Source organism: Lipotes vexillifer, unplaced genomic scaffold (genome assembly GCF_000442215.2).
Source record: "Lipotes vexillifer unplaced genomic scaffold, Lipotes_vexillifer_v1.1 scaffold376, whole genome shotgun sequence".
NCBI classification, from domain to species: Eukaryota; Metazoa; Chordata; class Mammalia; order Artiodactyla; family Lipotidae; genus Lipotes; species Lipotes vexillifer.
The window spans coordinates 2,012,226-2,034,457 of record NW_006785037.1 but is presented as its reverse complement, the minus strand read 5'-3'; the positions used below and the strand labels follow the sequence as shown (position 1 = coordinate 2,034,457).

Below are 22,232 nucleotides of genomic sequence, written 5' to 3'. Positions count from 1 at the left end.
TCCATCTTGAAATCCTGACTAAAATGTTACTAGATTAATCTATATTTAAAAAGTTACAGTTTTATTTAAAAATTGGAGTTATATCAAAATTAAAATGTCTTAAACACAAAATTAATATGGTATATGCACATGAAATGCTTTATATTTTGAATCGGTAAATTTATAGTTTTTTGATATTCAACTTAATTTGATCATCACTATACACTATAAAAGTAGCATATGCATGTTTACCTTTTACATAAGGATTAAAAATATCTAACTATGATAGAGCTAAACAGTCATAAAGGTGAGAACAATGACTCTGCTAGGGACACTTATAGCAACTACATTTATATCATTTCCTTAATTAAGTAGAATGGACTTCGATCTGATCCAGATATCAAAAGGAAAAACATAATTCATGAGATGTGTAATAATCAGAAATGGAAAAGTAAAGATGGCTCCAAGGAGCAAAACCTTTCAAATACTAATACATAGAACTCAAGATTCAGTAGTTAGTTCAAATATCAGTAAGTTCCTAATGGAAATTCAAATTTTTAGAATAGAGGAAATAGTCTAAAGAGTAGAAAGTATGGCAGGAGTTTTACATATCCATACCTTCATTTTAGCCAAAGGGACTTATTAACTGTCCTGGGTGACCCATAGAAGGGTATCAATTCCTTTAAACAAGGAGTGTTTTAGTAAGTTTAGATCTTGATTGATCCATAGGCACTGCAGGGACCCAGGCATAGTCCTTAAAGATTCACCCCTGGATGTCACCCCTATAGCTCTGCAGGTATCCAACAATGATCTGACTTGATTGATAAAGCCTTGGGCTTTTCTCTGTATCCCTCTGTGGTAATAAGAGTTTTATAATATAGCACAGAGATTAGGCAGAGAATGATTGAGGTAAGAAAACCGAGATGAAAATGCTTGCACTGCTTCCACTTACACTGTAATCATGGGCAAATTATTTCATCTAGCTAAATCTGTTTTCTCATCTGTAAAGTAAGTATAGTAATTGGACTTACTTTTTGAGTATTAAAGGAGGTACTACATAGAAACTGCTTAGCATAATGTCTATCACTCCATAAGAGAAAAAAAAATCTCATCCCTCTTTTCCTGGTTGGCAAACAGGGTACCGTACTGGTTACTTAGTTTAATGTTAGTTGCTGGTGATTACCTTTAGCTCCCAAGAGGGATCTGACAATATCACACTGTCATTCATCCCAGTGCGGCACTGTTTCTCAACATTGGTTCACCTAAACTTTCTGCTGCCTACTGCAAAAACACTGTCCTGTCCATCCTGGGAGAGCACTGCATGGAGGAGAGAAGACAAGGGACGATGTGTGTGCCTGCTACACAATGTTCTCTCTACACCTTAGATCTGTCGTTTTTGGGGAATGTTTTAACTCTAACTGCAAATAAGAAATACACCTCTGTTGTAACCTAGTACACCTATAAAATGGCGAGGGGGAGGTTACTGAAAATATTTTTTAAATTGTAGTAAAATACACATAACTTAAAATTCACTATTTTAACCAGTTAAAAGTGTACAGTTCAGTGGCATTAAGTACATTCACATTGTTGTGCAACTAACATCATCGTCCATCTTCAGAATTTTTTCATCTTCCCAAACTGAAAGTCCATACCCATTAAACAATTTTCCTCTCCCTCATCTCCTGGCAATCACCATTCTACTTTTGTCTTTATAAATTTGACTACTCTTGATATCTCATATAAGTGGAATTACACAGTATTTGTCCTTTTCACATTGATAGTTTCTATTTTATTAAAAAAATTCCATCAACAGATGAATGGATAAAGAAGATGTAGTATATATACACAACGGGATATTACTCAGCCATAAAAATGAGTGAAATAATGCCATTTGCAGCAAACATGGATGTAGCTAGAGATTATCATATTAAGTGAAGTAAGTCAGCCAGACAAGGACAAATCATATATCACTTATATGTGGAATCTAAAAAAAATTGATATAAATGAACTTATTTACAAAACAGAAATAGACTCACAGAAAAAGAAAACAAACTTATGGTTACCAAGGGGGATAGTGGGGGATGGGGTGGGGAAGGGATAAATTAAGAGTTTGGGATTAGTAGATACAAACTACTACATATAAAATAGATAAGCGGGGCTTCCCTGGTGGCGCAGTGGTTAAGAATCCGCCTGCCAATTCAGGGGACATGGGTTCGAGCCCTGGTCCGGGAAGATCCCACATGCTAGAGCAACTAAGCCCGTGTGCCACAACTACTGAGCCTGTGCTTTAGAGCCTGCGAGCCACAACTACTGAGCCCGCGTGCTGCAACTACTGAAGTCCGCGTGCCTAGAGCCTGTGCTCTGCAACAAGAGAAGCCACCGCGATGAGAAGCCCGTGCACCGCAACGAAGAGTAGCCCCCACTTGCCACAACTAGAGAAAGCCCATGTGCAGCAACGAAGACCCAACACAGCCAAAAATAAATAAATAAATAAATAAATTAAAATAGATAAGCAACAAGGACCTACAGTATAGCACAGGGAACTACTGTCAATACCTTGTAACAAGGTGGCAAAGCAGTTCCAAACGTCAAGATTGTTGTCTGAATGGTTTATGAAAGTCAAAAGGTTAAAAAAAATGGTACCCAGCAAATTTAGGTACATCTAAAAGTACAGATCCAAGTAGCCAAATGGAGGCAAACAATATCTAGAGGCCACAGTGACCATCTGGTAGAAGAAAGTTCAACCAGCGAGGAGAAAGGAAATGATCCAGGGACTTTACCATCACAACACTCTTCCTCTGATTCCTGCACTGGCTATACACACAAGAATGAAGGTTTGGTAAACAAAAAGCATCTCTTCCTCACATACACAAAAAGCTGTGGACCACTGTCTCAAAGATCACTAAATATGAGTAGACAGCGACTTACAGGATCTTTAGGGAGAAGGAGAAAATCTTATTTTTTTTATTTTACACTCTAAAAAACTCAACAGAGTCTCCATTTTCATCACATGAAGAAAGAGCCACACACTTCTTTTTCCAGGATGCCTTCTTCTATGAACCAACGTTTTGGGGGTGGGGATAAAAAGTCGTTGCAAGCAATCTACTCTCACGTTTTAACATTGTGAGAAAGTGACCATGTAATATGGACAAAACCACCAAAGACTCGGCACAGGTAAACAGCTTAGCATTATCATCAAACAATTTGTCATAAAGTTAACTGGACATATATATCAAGATCTTCACAGTTATTACTGTGTAACACAATAATTGCCTGTAACTTGTGACTTTAGATAGTCACGTACTTCTGGAGTTAGCCATTTGGGGTGAGGGTAAGAGGTGGAAACAAAGTAGAAAGTTGTACTGGTCCATCAGAAGACATCTGGTTGATACCAAACTCAGAGAACCTAGTAGAGTACCCAAGGCCTGAGAGTTGGGCCCACCAGCCATTTCTCATCTTTCCGCCTAGGTCCCATCACTAGGTAAGAAACTGTAAATTCCAAATACAGCATGTGCTTGCTGGCTATCTTGTTTGCTCTCTAAATCCACTTTCCACCCCTCCCCATTCTCTTCTCTGCCCCTGACTGTATCAACAAGCTGCTTTGTCCTTGGCTTGTCTTTTGGTTGGGCCAGTGGAAAGTGCCCAAGGGAGATCAGAAGGTGTGAAGAGAGTGGCGGGAGGATTCATATTCTCCTGGCTCCTTCTTAGCCACATCTCTGCACATTGTTGGTCCCTCCACCAAAAACAGCTACAACCACCCATTCTGGGTTAGTTTTGGTAATGGCTCTATTACCTGGCTCTTTCAGGACTAAGAGTGGGATGGTTTCTAGCCTCAGGGTACTGTCCTATCCCTTCACCTTGCCAACACTTTTGTAAATAGTCTTTACAGTAAACTCTCCTCAGTTAACCAGTCTGAGTGTGCTGTCTGTTTCTTGTCAGGACCTACTGGGAAAAGGGGTTTATTTAGGCTTCAGCAGTGGGCAGAGGGGGTGGGCAAATACATACATGCTGAGATTAAAAATAAATAGCTGAAATGGATACCCTGATCAGGGCTTAAAGGCTGTATCTCTTGCTTCAGTCCAGTGCACCACAAATAGAAAGAAAACTCTTCTAAAGTTCAATACTATTGTGGAAACTAAGCTTAAGTTACTCTCCTTCCAATGCTACCTTGAAAAAAAACAACAGTTACCCACCATTCATTTTCATATGATCAAGCAAACCATTAATTAAAGATAGTGGAGAATAATTATTACAAATACACGGGGATTGAATTAAAGATAATATGCCTGTATGGGATAAACAGACCAAGGTTTAAGAGAGTGAATCTTTGGTCTCCAGTCCTTTGTACCGAAGGCTACCTGCCACCCCTCAGACTGGTTAGCTCCTACCCATTCCTTAAGGCCTCAGTGTAGAAATCAGTTTCTCAGGCCCAAACAGCTAGTTGGTGATGGAGCCAGGACTTAAACCCAGGTCTGCTAACTTGAAAATCCCTAATAAATAGTGCTTCTACTTACATACACACAGTGATACCATTACCACTAAATATCCTACACTGTTGCACTTTTGACAACTGTGGGCAAGATGCTTTTTTTTTTTTTTTTTTAGATTAAGCTTCATGGGACTTATTTTTACAAACTTTCTTCCAGTAATGTACAACAGTCTGATGCATATCCTTCTCAACCATAAATATTATTTAAGATAAGATAATCTCTAATTATAAAAGTGTCAGGTTTTTATCCAGTTTTAGATTTCTCATGACAGAATATACTGGATCTAACTGTAGCACTTTTATTTCTATGTGAAATGTCGACATATCATCAAAGCACTGATGTTTTCCTTCAAGAAACTGGATGAAATTTATTTACTGTCCTCTTTGAAAAATGTCTTAATAGTGTTTTATTATGTTGATTTTTAAACCAGCTCTTTAAATTTAATTTCACTAATATCAATTTCTACCTGAAAAATGCTTAATGTCAAACAATTTAAAGCAAGATCAATTGTGAAATATTAGGCAAGTTGAAAAATCCAAGGTGAGGACAAAAGATCTGTGATTACAATGTCGAAAGCTTGGTGAAAAACTGCCTAAATTTGACTGTCTGCATAAATTTCCATTCCCTAAAGGTTCCACATTTCTGCAGTGCTAAGCTTACCACAAAGTGATTTTTATGAATGTTTCAGATTCAGAGGAATTAACCTTGTCCAAAATGCTTCTTTCAATGATGAAAATGCATTCTTTGATAATTAGAATCAAGAAATGATTTCTAACTTGATACTAATAATGAAACTCAGATTTAAAAAAATTTAATTACCCATAGCTCTGTTTTCTGAGATTTCCTGGTTTCTGACTAGGTAACCTATGCTTAGAATAGGCAATCTTTCTATCCATCTGCTAACTCCTCCCAGGATTAGTGTTCTTTTCACTGCAGCATTTCATATAGGTAAAATCAAGACCCCACTCCTCTAATATATTTTCACCAGTTGTACATTACTAGGTAATATACTGTGAAGGCAATTATTTTTAAGGAGCCCAAATGACCTAGAAATAGAAATCATAAAGTAAAAAGCATATTATTATTAAGCATACAAAGTAATCAACAAAAAAGACTGATGCTACAGACTAATATGAACAGAGGTTATCTTGGTGTGATATGATGATGGGTGGTATTATTTTATTTCCCAGATGTTCTTCAATGAACATATATTACTATTAATTACAAAAAGAGAAAGCATTCACAACTATCTATAATATAAAACAGGAATTAGAATACAAAATGGTGTGCTATGATTATAACCCTGTAAAGGCATACAATGATGGGTAAAAATAAAGGGAACAAAAAAGAGAAAACAGTTCAATCACAGGGTGTTGGAACGGTGGATGTTTTTTTCTTTTTGTTAGTGTCAAAATGTTGTTTTGGGGAGAAAAAGGGGGGTGGATTATATACAAAGAATAAGATAATGCTAGAGCAAACTCGTCAGGAGAATTAGAAGGTAGACATTGAAAGTGATGGGCAGCAAGATAGGTACAGGCCCATAATACACATATCATATGACCCAAAAAACTGTTCCATTGATGGTGGTTTAGTTTTTTTTCTTGTCATTTAGGGCAGCATGAAGAGAAAGACATAATAAGGATATGTAAACTAGAAGGAGCACTTGAAGAATAAATTGCTGGGGCCATTTTTTCTCTACTCTAAGTTAGTGGATGTATTAAGCAGGCAAACATTGGAAATAGGGACAATCTGGCCCTGTTTTGTCACTAACCAGATATCCTATAGGAGGTGTGGAACAGGAAGTTCTGGGGACACGATTCAGAATACCTGAAGTCTATAGCTCTAGAGATACATTATAGTCAAATAGATTCAAGAGCTGAATAAAACTTTGGCTATCTGAAATCTTGAGTATAAATTATTTTGGTTAGTCAAGTTTCCCTAATGTCTGGAGGTCTGTCTTTTAAAGTTTTTTTTAAAAACCCCTTAAGAAGGAAGTAGTTCCAGAAGGAAGGAGACAATTCAATTTACTTAACGTTTCTTTTAATGCCCCAGGGTTAACATTTACACATATTGATGACTGTGTCATTAAGAATCTGTTGAGGGTTTCCCTGGTGGTGCAGTGGTTGAGAGTCTGCCTGCCGATGCAGGGGACACGGGTTCGTACCCCGGTCCAGGAAGATCCCACATGCTGCAGAGTGGCTGTGCCCGTGAGCCATGGCCGCTGAGCCTGTGCGTCTGGAGCCTGTGCTCTGCAACGGGAGAGGCCACAACAGTGAGAGGCCCGCGTACCGAAAAAAAAAAAAAAAAAGAGTCTATTGAAGTGTGTATGGCTCTTTTCCTCTATATTTTTTATCTCAGGATAACTGGATTTTTTTTTTGAAGTTTGTTTTTTGCTCTTTTTTCCTTTTATATTTAAGGAACAGGTTCTTAGAGCTCACAGTAAAACACAGGAATTTTAGTACACAGACTTTGAAACATCAGCTTCTATCTCGCTTCCTGGTTCTCATCTGTAGTTCTGATAGATGCAGCTGTTAGAGAGCTGCGATATAGCTAAGTGAGGGGCCACTAGATAAGATGACTTGACGATTGTTTCCTAGTATAATGCCACTATTTCATTTTTCACTTTGTTCACTGAGTTACCTTTGGTCATCAGCTCCATTTTGGCTGCTGTTCAAAACAATTCTCCAAAGATCCGAGGATACCAGTTTCTTCTGGTCATTCACAAGATCGATATCTGGCAACTGCAGTTCACAAACTTTGCTTTCAGACAGACTAAATTCTCGAAATGCAACAAAAACCTTCTGGAGTTCATCCCAGTATTCCAAACTACAAGGAATCTATATTAAAAGAAAGAAGATTTTAGAAGATGCAAACAGAAATGATGTTTCTGTATTTGCTGACATGCAACTTGAATCTTCATAAAAGTTATAACATTAATGAGACTTTTAAAAGGGGATACAGTTGTAAAGGACAGTAGTTTAGGATTTCTTTTCATAGTTATATTCATCCTGTTTACCTACTTTATTTCAAAAGACTCATTCAAGAACAATATGTGGAAACAGTCAAGAAAGTTTTTAAATAAAAGAGAAAGAGTGGAGAACAAATTCTACCAGATGCTAAGTCTATTATAAAGCTATACTAATTAAAATTAAAAGATAAGGTTGGAGTAGTAACATACAAATAGATTAGAAGAAGAAAAAAAATAATAATATGTAAGTACAGATAAATTTTAGTATGTGATGAAGGTACCATTTCAAACAAGTAGGGGAAGGATGGGAAATGAGGTTGCAAGAACTGGTTAGCCATTTAGTAAAACCAAAGTGGGTCCCTACATCATTCCTATATGTAAGTAAATTCCAAAAGGATCAAAATATTAAAGGCTAAAAACTGAAAACATAAGAGAAAAAATCAGCTAATATTTTTATCATAATAGGGTAGCCTTTTCTGTGTATGGCATGAAACCCGCGGATGGTAAAACAAACAACAAACAAACAAACCTCACAACTGATAACATCAGAATTAATAAAAAGCAAGGTTAGGATAAAACAGGTAATAGTTAATGACAGATCTACAAATACTTGTTGTGATAGCAGAGAGCTCTTACAAATCAATGAGAAGATGATAAGAAAGCATATAGAAAAATAAGCAAAGGCAGTTGTTGGAAGAGGCCCTGAACGTCCCTGCATGTTCTTGCCAGGTATGTAAAGGATGCAAGGCCCTGAAAGCTGTTAACAGGGACCACTTCTCAGGTTCTGTTTGCAGAAAGTATCTTTGAGTGATGAGGTAAAGTTTCTTTCCAGGACAAAGAGCAGACTTGCTCTAAAAGAGGTTGATTTGACAAGCTCCATGTTCCATGCTGTGCCATTTATCTACTGCATGCAGAGCATCCCCCTGGGGGCCCTTCTGCATCGCCCTTGTGGGACTTGGGGGCAAGAGAAACCAATGCAAACATGATGCACACACTGTTTGCTGTGCCACGAGCAATAATATTCTTTGTTTCTGACCCAAAAGTCTAATATATTCTGTCAGCATCCATAAAACATTAGCTTGCATAAGGTAAAGTCCCAGATTCTGACAGCAATTAATTTACAGAAGAAAAGATATAACCAGCCAGTAAACATGCAAAGATACTCAACTTCACTAATACTTACATAAGTTCAAATTAAAGCAACAATGTAGTATTTTTATTTATTAATCTGGAAGTTTGAAAAGACTGACATTTCCAATTTCTGTAGAGGTGTGGGAAAGCATTTCTACCCATTATTTTTGAAGAATAATTTGGCAATATTATTAAATGCTTGGAAGGATACATCTAAAAATTTGTTTTACAGATATTCCAATACAAGTATGTGTGTGTGTGTGTGTGTGTGTGTATGTATGTGTGTTTACTTCAGTACTGTATTAGTAAGAAATTGGAAAAATACAAATATCCATCAATATGGAATTAAACATAACATGCAGATCTATAGAATGGAATCTGTACAACCGTTAAAATGAATAAGGAATACCTATATATACTAACACAAAAGACACTCAAGATATATTATGAACTTAAAAAAATTAAGCTTCAAAATAGAACATGTGGGTTGATCCCATTTGTCTTAAAAAAAAAAAAAGGACTGGGCTCAGATGTGTCTCTTTTGGAAGCATTTCCTAATTATGACCATTCTCAGAACTGGTCACTGCCTCTCTTGTGTCACTTCCATATCTAACTTACTCCTCTATCATAGAAGTCATTACATTTCGCCATTCCCTATTTACATGTTTGTCTCCTTTAGTTGACTCTGTGATCCTTAAGGCAAAAATGGCATATTATTTTAAAAAATATTAGCATCAGTTTTTGGAACATAACAGGATATTAATAAAAGCTTCCTGAATGAATAGATTTCTCCTTAACCTTCCTTTCCTAAATAAGTGATTCTAAATCTTTGAATGGGAATAAATTTTACCTCCATCTATAACAGTTTCTTTTCCTTAAATGGGGACTTGAGCATCCATGTATGGCGACGTGTTAAATGGAAGAAAGGGGCACAAAATGGATATGCATAAGAGGCTAAGAGTGTGACGAAACAGAGCATATGTTTTGGTTAGTGATAAGGACAAGTGACATATCCATATATTCTACTTTTAGCCACCATTTCTTGAAATTCTCCCTCTCCTTGCTTTCCATGACATACATTTTTCTAACTTTCCCCTCTCTGGGTCTTTGTTCCTATACTGTCTCTCAGCCTCAAATACCCGTAGAATCCCTGGTTTCTCACTGTCTAATGTTTAAATCTTTCCCATCTATCAAGGTCCAAATGAAATACCACCTTTCTTTGAGCCTTTTCACCTCCCAGATGGAGAAATGCTTTCCCTTTTCTGAACTCCAATAGTTTTTAAAAATGGGAATCTGTTTCATAGCTCTTATCACTATACACCTCATGTTACAGTTATTTCTATACATGACATTTTCACTGGTAGACACATTCCTTGAGGGATTGATTTCCATTTGGCTAAGCTTTGGATTTTCACAGAACCTGACAAACTGTATACAGTGAATGTTCAAAAAAAGTTGCTGAATGAATGAATGAATAATTCATGAATGAACAAATACACATATCCTGGGTGATTCAGCCCATCTATGGCACATTAAAAATTCTCCACAAAGAAGTATAGAAGATTAAAGCATAAACTTTGGAGCTATACCTAATGGGATTCAATTTCTAGTTCCATTAGCTATGAGTTCTTGGGTAAATTAATTTTTCTAACATCAGTACTCATATCCCTAAAAAGGGGATAATAACAGAACTATCTCATGAATTGTTGTGAGGATTAAAAGAGACAAAGTCTTCCATTTAATACCACATAATAAAAGCTTAAGGGCTTCCCTGGTGGCGCAATGGTTGAGAGTCCGCCTGCCGATGCAGGAGACACGGGTTCGTGCCCTGTTCCGGGAAGATCCCATATGCCGCGGAGCGGCTGGGCCCGGGAGCCACGGCCCCTGAGCCTGCGCGTCCGCAGCCTGTGCTCCGCAACGGGAGAGGCCACACAGTGAGAGGCCCGCATACCGCAAAAAAAAAAAAATTAAAAAAAAAAATAAATAAAAGCTTAAGAAATGTTAGTTACTAATTATTTATCCTTCTCATGCTCAAAGAACACTTCTGAAGCTTGGGTATTGTTAAAAGAATCAGGAAGGTTGTGAATAAGAGTCCTGCGTGTTAGATTTCTTAACAATGGATTGGACCTGTGGGAAGAAAATAATGAACCTTGAGCCTGGATGTTCAGGAACCTTGTAATCATAGTTCAATATGGTTTTCTGCTGCATATCTATTAAAATATTTCCCTGTATGTTGCCTATTACTTGAGAGATAAAGGAACATCTCCTTGCCTAACTCCTTTCTAGACTGCCAGTAAGTCAGTCCTTTAGCTTAAAAAAGTCATAAGTAGAAATGGATAAGATGTGGGAAGTGGGGTGAGACACATAAGAATCTCATAGGAGAGGGCAAATGAGTTTAGAAAAGCGTATTTAACATACCTATCTTTTTAAAAAATTAGTAACAAATTAACAGAATGTAAAGTTCAAAAATCATCTTCTTGGTAGAGAGGTTACACAGCAAATAGGGTGAAAAAAAGACTTGTTTCTGGTATTGTCTCCAGAAGTTCTCCATTAAAATTAATATACGATAGAGACTTCCCTAGTGGCTCAGTGGTTAAGAATCCGCCTCCCAATGCAGGGGACAAGGGTTCGAGCCCTGGTCTGGGAAGATCCCACATGCCGCGGAACAACTAAGCCCGTGCACAACTACTGAGCCCGTGCGCCACAACTACTGAAGCCCGCACGCCTAGAGCCTGTGTTCCACAACAAGAGAAGCCACCGCAATGAAAAGCCCGTGTACCACAACGAAGAGTAGCCCCTGCTTCCTGCAACTAGAGAAAGCCCATGCACAGCAACGAAGACCCAACGCAGGCAAAAATAAATAATTAGTTAAAAGAAAATTCATGTATAATAGCTTATGAAAATTGGCTGTCACACTGGAAAGCAGAGTGAGGCCTTAAGAAAAAAGTACTAGCAAGTTTTGATGTACAGGAGACAGTTGGAATAAATCCATAATAAAAGGCAATGCAAGCTGGGAACCATTGTGGGAAGCCATTAGGTAGTTTAAGGGCAATGAAAGTAAACTGTACCAACACTGGGGCTTAGGCAAAGAGAAACTGTGAAAGTTCAAAAAGAGAGATTTGGAAGAAAGCCAAAGAAAAATTTTATTTAGTTCACAACTTTGTGTGAGGCTGGTTCTGAGGTTACATACTTCAATTGGAACATTCCAGGCTACTTTCAAAATTTAGAAAACAATAGAGAACTACTACAGAAATACATCATAAAATATGTGTTACGTGTTTGTCAGGATTTTCCTTTATACGCCCTATTTCCCTTGGTTAATAAAGGGGTATTAATAAATGAAACTTCTGTTTAAAAAGTTTAAGATTGTATGCCTATAAGTGCATTTGCAAAAGTCACATATTAATCCTTTCCCCCATGTTAAGAACATTTTTGTCCTCAAAACCTCAAAAGAAAAGCTGATTAACAACTCAGTACAATTAGTATTTTAAAGGTAATTTTAGTCAACTGTCCACTGAAATATATATTGAGCCACAGGTTTATAAATCATATAGATATAATCTTTATTTTTAAAATTTCTCCAACACACAAAAAAATCTCTTGTTGGTATTACATTCACTTAGGATAAAATCCTGGCCCTGACCCTTAATCACTGCTCTGTGACCTTGAGCACCTTATTTAATGACTCTGGGCCTCAGTTCCCTCATTTGTGAAATGTAGATAATAAAAACTAAATTATTTTAGTCCATGATAAGGATTTTGGACTTTATCTTAATGTCAATGAGATATCTTTGAAGGATTTTAAGCAAAGAAGTGATGCTTGAAGTCAAATTTATGTTTTTAAAAGTTTCTGGATATTGTGTAGAGAATATATTAAAAGAGAATGGGGCAAGCATGGATGTGAACAGACAGTTAGGAGGCTAGGGCAGTGATCTGTGCTAGAAATGTGGATGGCTTAGGGTATGGTTGGTTGGTGGCAACGGAGCGGTATGTGGGAGATTCCTGAGGAATAAAAATCTGTTGACTGATTAGATATAGGAGAGGGAGGTGTTAAGGATGACCCCCAGGTGTCTGGCCCAAGCAACTGTATGGGTGCTGATGTCATTTACTGGGATGGGTAAGATTGATTTGTCCCATTGGGGAGTAGGTTTGTGGTGTCAGGTGGAAGCGGAGATCGTAAGTTCATTTTTAGACAAGCTGAGTTGGAGGCATCAGTGAGCCATCCAAGTGGAAATCTTGAGTATGGAGTTGGCTATTCTAGAGAGTTGGAGAGGGAGTTAACTGTGTTGATACATACCTGTAGACTCAACCAGCCTTAGCCTTTCGTCAGGAGAGTGTAACGGAAAGAAAGAGAACAATGAAGTTTAGGGTACTTATTTGCAAGAAGGTGTTTTAAATGACGAATTAAGAAGGTAAAATGGTTGAAAGGGGATGTGAAAACAGAGTAAGCTGATGGATAGGGAGAAAGCAGAGAACTATGGATTTCTCTATGGTTTAATGAATGAGTGTACTGGGGCTTGCCGAATGAGCGGGCTGGAGAGATGGATAGACTGTGAGTAAGAGCAGGATGCTGGAATGAGCGATTTAGGAGGTGGAGCAGCTTGGGATGCTGACAGGCTCCAGGGCTTGCGTGTGGCGGTGGGCACTTAGACGGAGTGGCGCAGGAGGTCACTAGAGTGAGGAGCTGGGGTCTTGGCTGGGGCTCTCTCACATGGATGTCGATTGCAGTGAAGGAAAAGGCTGGAAGCCACGGGCTGAGGACTTCTGAGAATGAGGGCAGACGACCAAATAAATAGCAGATGGCAACAACGAAGAGGGGTGAGGGTGATATAATTGGATGGAAGGAGTCTCAAGAAAGCAGGAAGCCCTTACAGGAGGAGAGAAGAGTACAGGCAGGTAGCAGGTGAGCAGCAGAGCACCTTATCTCCTGACCCTGAGGTAAAAACCATGTGGGAGAATCAACTGCTTCCACCTCAGGGCGGGTTACAGTGGCGTACAGAGTCCCAGGGGACAGCAGGATTTCATTTAAGGTGAAGAGGTAGAGGAAATTCTTGAAGAAGAGGCTGAGGTTCAGGGAAGTTCACTAGTCACAGAACAGGTGTTCCAGAGGGCTCAGTGGAAGGGTTTGGGAGGTAGAGGAGAAAGGAGTTTTGGTAAGGGAAGGAAAAAGGGATACAAATCAGTATCTAGGCAAGAGGGGCTAAATCTTACAGTTTGGGTAGTGACTAGGAAAGAGGGAAGCGAGGCATGTGTTGGAATTAAGACCTCATTTAGGAGGGTAAGGGACAATGGCTGTGGTTCTAAAAGTAGCCTACGGCTCCTTGCTGAGGCCTGGCTGCATTCCGTGTGTTCTCTGACAAGCATTCTTAACGAACTCCAGCTATTTCTCCAACAAACTCATAGCACAGAGTCAGGTACATGGTATATGCTCAATAAATAGTTTTAAAATTTATGAATGAAGATAGATGCTGGAAAAAAAACCTTTTTTACAGCCTTCTATTCTAAAAAGGTTTTGTTTTATATACTGAGCTCTCCTTTCAAATTACTTTGCAATCACACCCACTTTTAACAAACTTTTCATTAGCTCACTAATCTTCCTTTGCCTTTCAGTTAGAGGTAGACATTGCCCAGCTAATCTCTAGTCTAGCAGTAACAGAATTAAACTAAAAATCTAACGCAGTCACATTGTGATTCATATGGCAGCAATTAATTATTCTCAGGAATAAATCTGGGCTCTATTTTGTGTGATCTATTTAAAATAACTTTATTTTGTGCTTTTAGGTTTGAGGAGATGATGTGAATGATTTTTAGTTACATATCTATAACTGAGGATTTATTATTAATGCTTGCACTGAATAACTTGAAGGAAAGATGACTATTCCAAGAAAGTTTGGTTGCCAAAAATAGTTTAGAAAGCCTAAATATCTAGTACTGAGTCATGGGAAGTGGGAACAAGTAAATTGGTTTCACTGGAAAACATTCCACATGTAACACATGGTACATTTCAAATGACTGTCAAGATTATATATATTTTTATTACATTTTGTTTTCCTATCCATTATTTGACAGGACCTAAAAAATTAGCCAGCCATATATAATAAACTGTACTCTAAGCATATGTGGTCTCTGCATATGAATATATTTTAGGTTGTATATCTGCCAGTTGGTAAAAGCACATGTATTTTTGCATTTAAAATATGATTCCAAGATTTGTTTCCATTTGATGGCTAATTTGGGAAGATTTGCATGTGTGTTGGCCATTTAAAAATATTTTTGGTACAAAGAATATTTTGGCACTTAACTTGTTTTTATTATTTAATAGCACTGCCAAGACTATTAGCAGGGTTGCAACTGCCATCTGCTCATAGATAAACAGGTCTGAATTCTTTGTCCAGGGACTGCTAAAGCTGGGCCATTGCCCCTTTGGCCACTCAGTGCCACCAAGCAACCTAAGAAGAGGATACAGAGGAAGTGTGTTCCCTGTATTCATGTACATAATAAAGAGGTGGTAGTATTTAGCAAGTGATACATTCTATCAATCTGATTCAACTGTCCTTTCCTTTATATTATGAAGAAATAGAGAGCCTAGCTGACTGTGTAGGGCTGGTTAGTGAGCACAAAGCTGGAACTTCCATTCAGTAGTAAGTTATTAAGGCTAGGTTACATCAGAGGATACCATCTTTATCACTCCTCCCACTACATTTCCAGATTTCTCAGGGTACCAATTAAGAGGTCAGTACAGTAGGGGTAAAACAGTTCGCTTTTCCATCATCATCCGTGATTTTGGTAGTAGCAGTAATAAAAATACTGATGGAAGCTGTGGTAGAAGAACAGCCTTTTACAATTTACAGACTTTTTTTGTATGTTATCTTAGTGAGGAATACATTATTCCCATTTTACAGATAAGTGAACTGTGGCTTAAAGAAGTTAGGTAATATGTTCAAGGTTACACATTTAGTAAGTGGCAGAACTTTCGGCTATAAATCCTTTGCTCCTTAAACTAATTACCTTTCGATTAAAGAAGAAAAATAGACTCCATAATGTATCATTTACAATTTCCAGTTTCAGTTTCTTTAAAGTGGATTCATAGAAAGAAATCTGAATGCAGAATACATTTTGACCCTTACCATTAATCCCAGTCATTTATAGTTACTTAATTTGGCAATTATTTTCTCTTTAGCTGCCTTTTTCTTTCAGCACTTTGAATATGTTATCACTCTGCCTCTGGTCTCCATGGTTGCTGATGAGAAACCAGCTGTTAATCTTACTGAGTATCCCTTACATATGATGAGCCACTTCTCTCTAGTTGCAGTCAGGGTGGTTTTTTTTTTTTCTTTTTGGGTAGGTTGATTGTTTGGTATGGAAATCTTTGAGTTTCTTTTACATGGAGTTCATTGAACTTCCTGGATGTGCAGACTAATGTTTTTAATTAAATTTTGGAAATGTTCGGCCATTTGCTTTTCAAATAGTCTTTATTCTCCTTTCTCTCCTTTCCTTCTAGGCCTCCCCTCATGAACATATTGGTACACTTGATGGTATTCCACAGTCTCTAAGGCTCTGGTCACTTGTCTTCATTCTTTTACCTTTCTGTTTTCAACACTCAATAATCTCAGCTGACCTATCTTTAAATTCACTGCTTCTTTCTTCTGCCTGCTCAAATCTGCTATTGAGCCCCTCTAGTAAATTTTTCATTTCACTTTTTATATTTTTCAACTCTGGGATTTCTTTTTTTTTTTCTTTACAATTTCTATCTTTTTATTGATACTCTCTATTTGGTGAGACATCATTCTCATATTTCCCTTTAGTCCTTTAGACAAGGCTTTCTTTAGGTTTTTTTGAACATATTCAAAATAGACAGTTCAAGTCTGTCTAGTGAGGTCAACATCTGGGCATCTTAGGGACAGTTACTATTGATTACTTTTTTCCTCTGTATATGGGTCAGACTTTGTTTCTTTGCAGAGCACATACTTTTTTGTTGGAAAGTGGACATTATAAATGATACACAATTTTATTATATTAATAAATATTAACTATATTACTATTATTATATTATTAATAAATAATGGCAACTGTGGAAATCAGACTCCCTTCCCCAGGGCTTCTTGTCATTGATATTTGTTCTCCTTTTTTTTTTTTTTTTTTAAAAGATGTTGGGGGTAGGAGTTTATTAATTAATTAATTTATTTTTGCTGTGTTGGGTCTTCATTTCTGTGCGAGGGCTTTCTCTAGTTGTGGCAAGTGGGGGCCACTCTTCATCGCGGTGCGCGGGCCTCTCACTATCGCGGCCTCTCTTGTTGCGGAGCACAGGCTCCAGACGCGCCGGCTCAGTAGTTGTGGCTCACGGGCCTAGTTGCTCCGCGGCATGTGGGATCTTCCCAGACCAGGGCTCGAACCCGTGTCCCCTGCATTGGCAGGCGGAATCTCAACCACTGCGCCACCAGGGAAGCCCTGTTCTCCTTTTTTTTTGTTGTTGTTGTTACTAACATTTATGAATTAATTCTAATAAGTCTGTTTTCTTTATATGTGGCCACTGAAGTCTTTACTTGGTGAGCTTAGTGGTCAGTTAATAATTAGACAGAGATTTCCTTAAAGGCCTGGAAACAAGTATACCCAGTCTCTGCTGAGCGGCTCCATGTGCCTATTAAGGCATGCCCTCAACTCTTCCCTGACCTTCCCTTCCTGCTTGTGCAGAGCCTTAAGGTCAGCCTGAGGTGAGAGCACAGGGCATTCTTAGGTCATTCTTAGCATGTGCAGAGCTTAGGGTAAGTGCACAGATTTATGCATGTACATATTCTCCTAGTTTCCCGGGAATCTGTTGGAACTTTTCAAAGTCTGTGTGGACATCTCATTCCCCAGCTCTTCCTTTTGAGCCTTTTGTTTAGCTTTACAGTTTTCTGTTATCCACTGCCTCAAGTATAGATTTCTTCGAATTCTTTCTGACCTACACCCTTGGGTGGGAAAAGGGTTTTTCACACTGGAACATTCCTAGCTGATAACTTTTGAAAGAGTTAATTGTTGTAAAACCCTTATTTTGTTAACAGAAAGTTATTTTATCTCATTAAGCAAGTAAAAGGATACACTACATTTATCACAATGTCAAAGTGGTGATAAGACAAAATATATTCCCCAGTGGGGAATGCACTAGAAAAATTAGAGGTAGATAAAGAGTTTTTAATTGATGACTAGAGAGTAGGTAAGTGGATAGTTAAAATATAGAATGTGAGGTCTGAGCATAAAATAGTGGATTAATTGGTGACTGAAAGAGACAATGTATATATACATTGTATCACTGCATAAACTAGGATAATTTATTATATATTATTTACAATTTATTATATATTTATTATATATTATTATAGAAATTAGGATAAATGGACATCTATGTATTATCATAGAAATTAAGATACGTAAAGAGCAATATAAACATTAAAACCTAACAAGGTAAAAAACCAGCTTTGCCTCTGCAAATACAGATGTGGTTTCTATTTATGATTATTACTGGACCTAAGTAACTGTCCTTTTAAACATGAGGAACATTTCTACAATCAATTATTTATAAGAACAAACAAACAAAAATTATTTATAAGAGGAGAAACATATTCATCACACAAAACAAAAGCAACTGAGTAGAGATACTTTTCAATAGTTAATTAAAAATAAAATGTATTCTGATAGCAGCATGTCAGTTTTTTATGCTTCTACTTCAAAGTATAAACCTACCATTTAATAATGGCATAAAATACAAATACGTATATAATCTCAAATTTTTTAGCTTATAATACCAGTTTTTACATGTATCTGCTTTTTAGTTGAGTTTGAAGAAGGAAAAGAAAAGCTTCTATACATCTTCAACTAATAGCAGTCATACAAAAAAAAAACCTTAAAATATTGGAACCAGTTGAGAAACCACAAGTATTCAAAATGCAGGAAATCATGATTTTATAACATTTTAATGTGATCTACTCTTGGGAAACAAAGTTAACCAAACCCTATTTCTGTACAGGAAATATTCCAGCGTACAGTTGTAATACATTGTGGTGAAGGGGTACAGCTGCAGATTTTTCACCTGTAATGCCCCACTGGTATTGTGGCTTACTGCATCGCATCAAGACTGCCTTCCTGTCCGGAAAACCTTCTAAGTACAAACAAGACTCTAAGTCCAGGTTTTATTTTCCCTTGGTATCAGAATATGGTAATTTAAGAGTCCTGAGAAATGCTTTTTTAGCCTTTAAAAGGAAATGTGTAACATTCTTTTATTAGGATCTATGTTTGGGTTGGTTTTTCAAAAAACTTAACATATGACCCAGTTATCTTATCAATTTATCAAGCTACCAAGTTTCAAGCAAATGCAAGTGTGTAATATGACATCTTTCAAGATAATATTTTCCATAAAGACAAATAATAAAAATATATTAAGAACTTCTGAGTCAAAACTAACTCAGAGCAAGGGCAACTTTACTATTTTATGGTTTCTTTTTATGAGGCCACAAACCCTAAACTCACTATTGTGTTCTAGTGTCAGCTGTAACTGTTCAGGTATTTTACTCATCTGTATGGAATAGTCAAATGTACATAGTATATTGTAAGGAACACTAACTGGGAATCAGGGGAACTTAATTCTAATCTAAATTTAGTTGCAATTTAGTTTTGTCACCTTGACTTGAAGTCACATAACCAATATGAACCTCAATACTCTTATCCATAAAAAATTCAGAGGACGGAATAAGACTACTCTAGCTCTTAAAACTCTAAAGTGATATATAAATATAGGACATTCTTTTTTGCTTTATATTTTAGGAAGAAAGTTTATATTTTAAAGTGCATACTATGTGCTAAGATTTTCATTGTTTTATTCAATCTCAATGGTAATTCTTTAAGTTAGTAAGAGCATATCCATTATACAGATGAGGAAAATAAAGAACGGTTAAACAACTTGCTAAGGATCTCAATGGTAAGTTGCAGACCTGGGACTGTAGGATTCTAGAACCCAGGGAGCTCATTCACTTTATTATAATGACTTGCATATTTTAGTTACCTGATTGTGGCAGAGGTTCAAAAGCATGCAACCTGACAAATAAGCAATGCTCATAAACCAAATACTTGTATTGTGATAATCTGCTATAAGATTGTTTTTAAAACTAAAAAAGTTAAGAATACAGTAATCACTGATAATTGCTCTTAACAACTCTTTGTAATAAGAAAAAACTACAGTACAGATAGGGTAACCCTTAATAATTGGGAAGAAGTCAACTGGGATTACAGAATAACTTTAAAAAATCTGAAAATATTTTGGAACAAAAAAGCAAGCTTGGAATATTTTATGAAGGCTTGTCATAAAGTTAAATGTTTAGATTGAGCAGCCAACAAATTTTGTCTGTAAAGGCTAGATGATGGCAAACACCGGAGGCTTTGTGTGCTATATGCTCTCTGCTGCAACTACTTGACTTTGCCTATTGCAGCATGTAAGTAATATCTAAATGAGTATGTCTGTGTGCCAATAAAATTTTATTTACAAAAACAGGTGGTGGGCTGGATTTGGCTTGCAGGCTGTAATTCGCTGATTCCTTGATTAGATGAAAAGTGTTGCCCTCACAGAGGCCCTTTAGAGTATATGTCTCTTGGGAGATACTTTTCCACAGGTCTATCACATTTCCACATATCTTAGAAAAAGGCATTGTCTTTGCTCCAGATTACCTTTTCAAGTTCATTTCTATAGCAAACAGCTATGGAAGACAGAGACAGTGTCTCTCTGTCTCTGAAAAGGGCAGGCATGCTTACTCCCCATTTCAAAAATTTCAGGCTCCCTGAGTTTGGGGTTCCTGTCTTTTAATGTAACTCACCGTGTGTTTAAGCATCACCTGGCTCTCTTCATGTCACCCTAAGGGAACTGAGGCTTGGGGAACTGGCACATATGCAGACACACGGTTGTAGGTAAATAAACCTCTGATCCAGCGCTCCCATATTTTCTTCAGCATCCATGAGACTCTGGCAGGCTGAGTTGTTAACTTGCAAATGGGGTAAAGCTCAAACCCTTCACAATTTTTGACAATATCTATACTCTAGTATATAGTTTTATATGTACCACATATATCACACACGTATAAATGTATGTGTAGAAGTGAGATTAATTAGCCTATCAAGTATTTTAAATTTATTTACCAAATATTTATTGTTTCTATGTCAAGGGCAAGCTAGGGATACAATGGCCAGCAAGGAAGACAGACATGGTTCGTGGCTTCATGGAACTTACTAACAAGTAATACATAAATAGTTAAGTACCTGATATTGCCAGAAATGATTTAAAGTGTGTTTAAGAAAAATCTGTTTTCACACAATTACTCCATACTTTTCTGGTAAACTTGAACCTGTCTTTACAGTCCAAATTAATGTGGTTTAACTGTTTATCAGTGGGAGAGCTTATCTTTTCATACTGTCTTTTCACCAGATCTTATACAGAACTGCTAATAAGTAGGCAGTAGTGACTCGTGATTTTAACTCTGATGGAGGCACTATGGGAAGAAGAGTTATTTGTAGGCAGATAACAGGAAGGAAAAAGAAGAAAAAGTATGAAAAATTAAAAAAACTAAGCCTGCATAATCAACCCCTGAGTAAAGGGCAGGCTGCACAGTATAGTTTTCAAAATAGTAACCTTGGTTGACTTCTGGTATTCTGGATTAAGTGTGCTAGGGGAATAAATCTCAATGTGGTAAAAATGAAACCGTGCAAATTCCATTATCATTCCTAAGGAATTATGCCCCAATTCTGGCCCTTTCCTGTCTCCCCAAACTAACCTCCTACTTTTACACTACATATGCCTTTAGCTGCCATCAGTTTGTCTCCATCTGTGCTTCTTGAAATCTCATCCATCTTTCAAACCTATTCTCTTCATCTCCTTCTAGAAAAACAAACAAACCAAAAAGCCTTCTCTAATAATCAAAATTAGAAGCAATTTCTCTTCTGAACTCCCCAAACACATACAGCTTAAACTCTTCTTACTGGCACTTAGTAATACAATCTTATCTCATAGTTATCTGTGTGTATCTGTGCGTATGGAACTCCAGCTTGTGTACCTTTGTAACTCCCTGACTCTCCTGTGCTGAATGAGCTATAATCCTAGCTGCTATTCTCTTTGTTTAATCCTCTTACCAGAAATATTACAAGGGTATCCTTGTCTTCAGCCTGTTCATTCAGGAGGCTTCACAGATCCACCAAACTGATCATGACAACAGTATGTAAAGCCCAGACGAAGATGAATATGCAGGCAGGGCCTCTTACTTTGCCAATTACCTTTAGGAGACAGTCTCAATGCATTAAGCTAAACTTATTCTATTTCATTTTAAGCTTTCACTCAGTCACAGTCAACACCCACTAAGTACTAAGTTAGGCACTGGAGAGCAAAGATAAACATCTTATAAACCCTGCCCTCAAGAAGCCCAAAGTGAAGGAAGGAATCAGTAATATAAATAGGCCCAGGGTGTCCTAAGGGCAACTTTCCCAGCTTGGGTGGAGATGGAGGATATCAGGGAAGGCCCCCTGGAGGTCAAGAAATGAACAATATATAAAAGGTCAAGAAATAAACACTATATAAATATAAAAATAACATAAATTCACACATGTACAGGATGTGTTTCATCTTTTCAGGATTCAACTCAAAGTCTTCCCTA

At 37.3% G+C, this 22,232-nt stretch overlaps 1 protein-coding gene across 2 annotated transcripts in view; it reads right to left on the bottom strand.

Annotated features, from left to right (window-relative positions):
- Window positions 1–22,232, bottom strand: part of VPS13B (vacuolar protein sorting 13 homolog B) — an 804,491-nt gene that overhangs the window by 99,462 nt on the left and 682,797 nt on the right. For both annotated transcript variants that reach the window (XM_007457167.1, XM_007457166.1), the window contains exon 40: window positions 7,110–7,306. In XM_007457167.1, coding sequence (XP_007457229.1) covers window positions 7,110–7,306 — 197 coding nt within the window. The remainder of the gene's footprint in view (window positions 1–7,109; window positions 7,307–22,232) is intronic.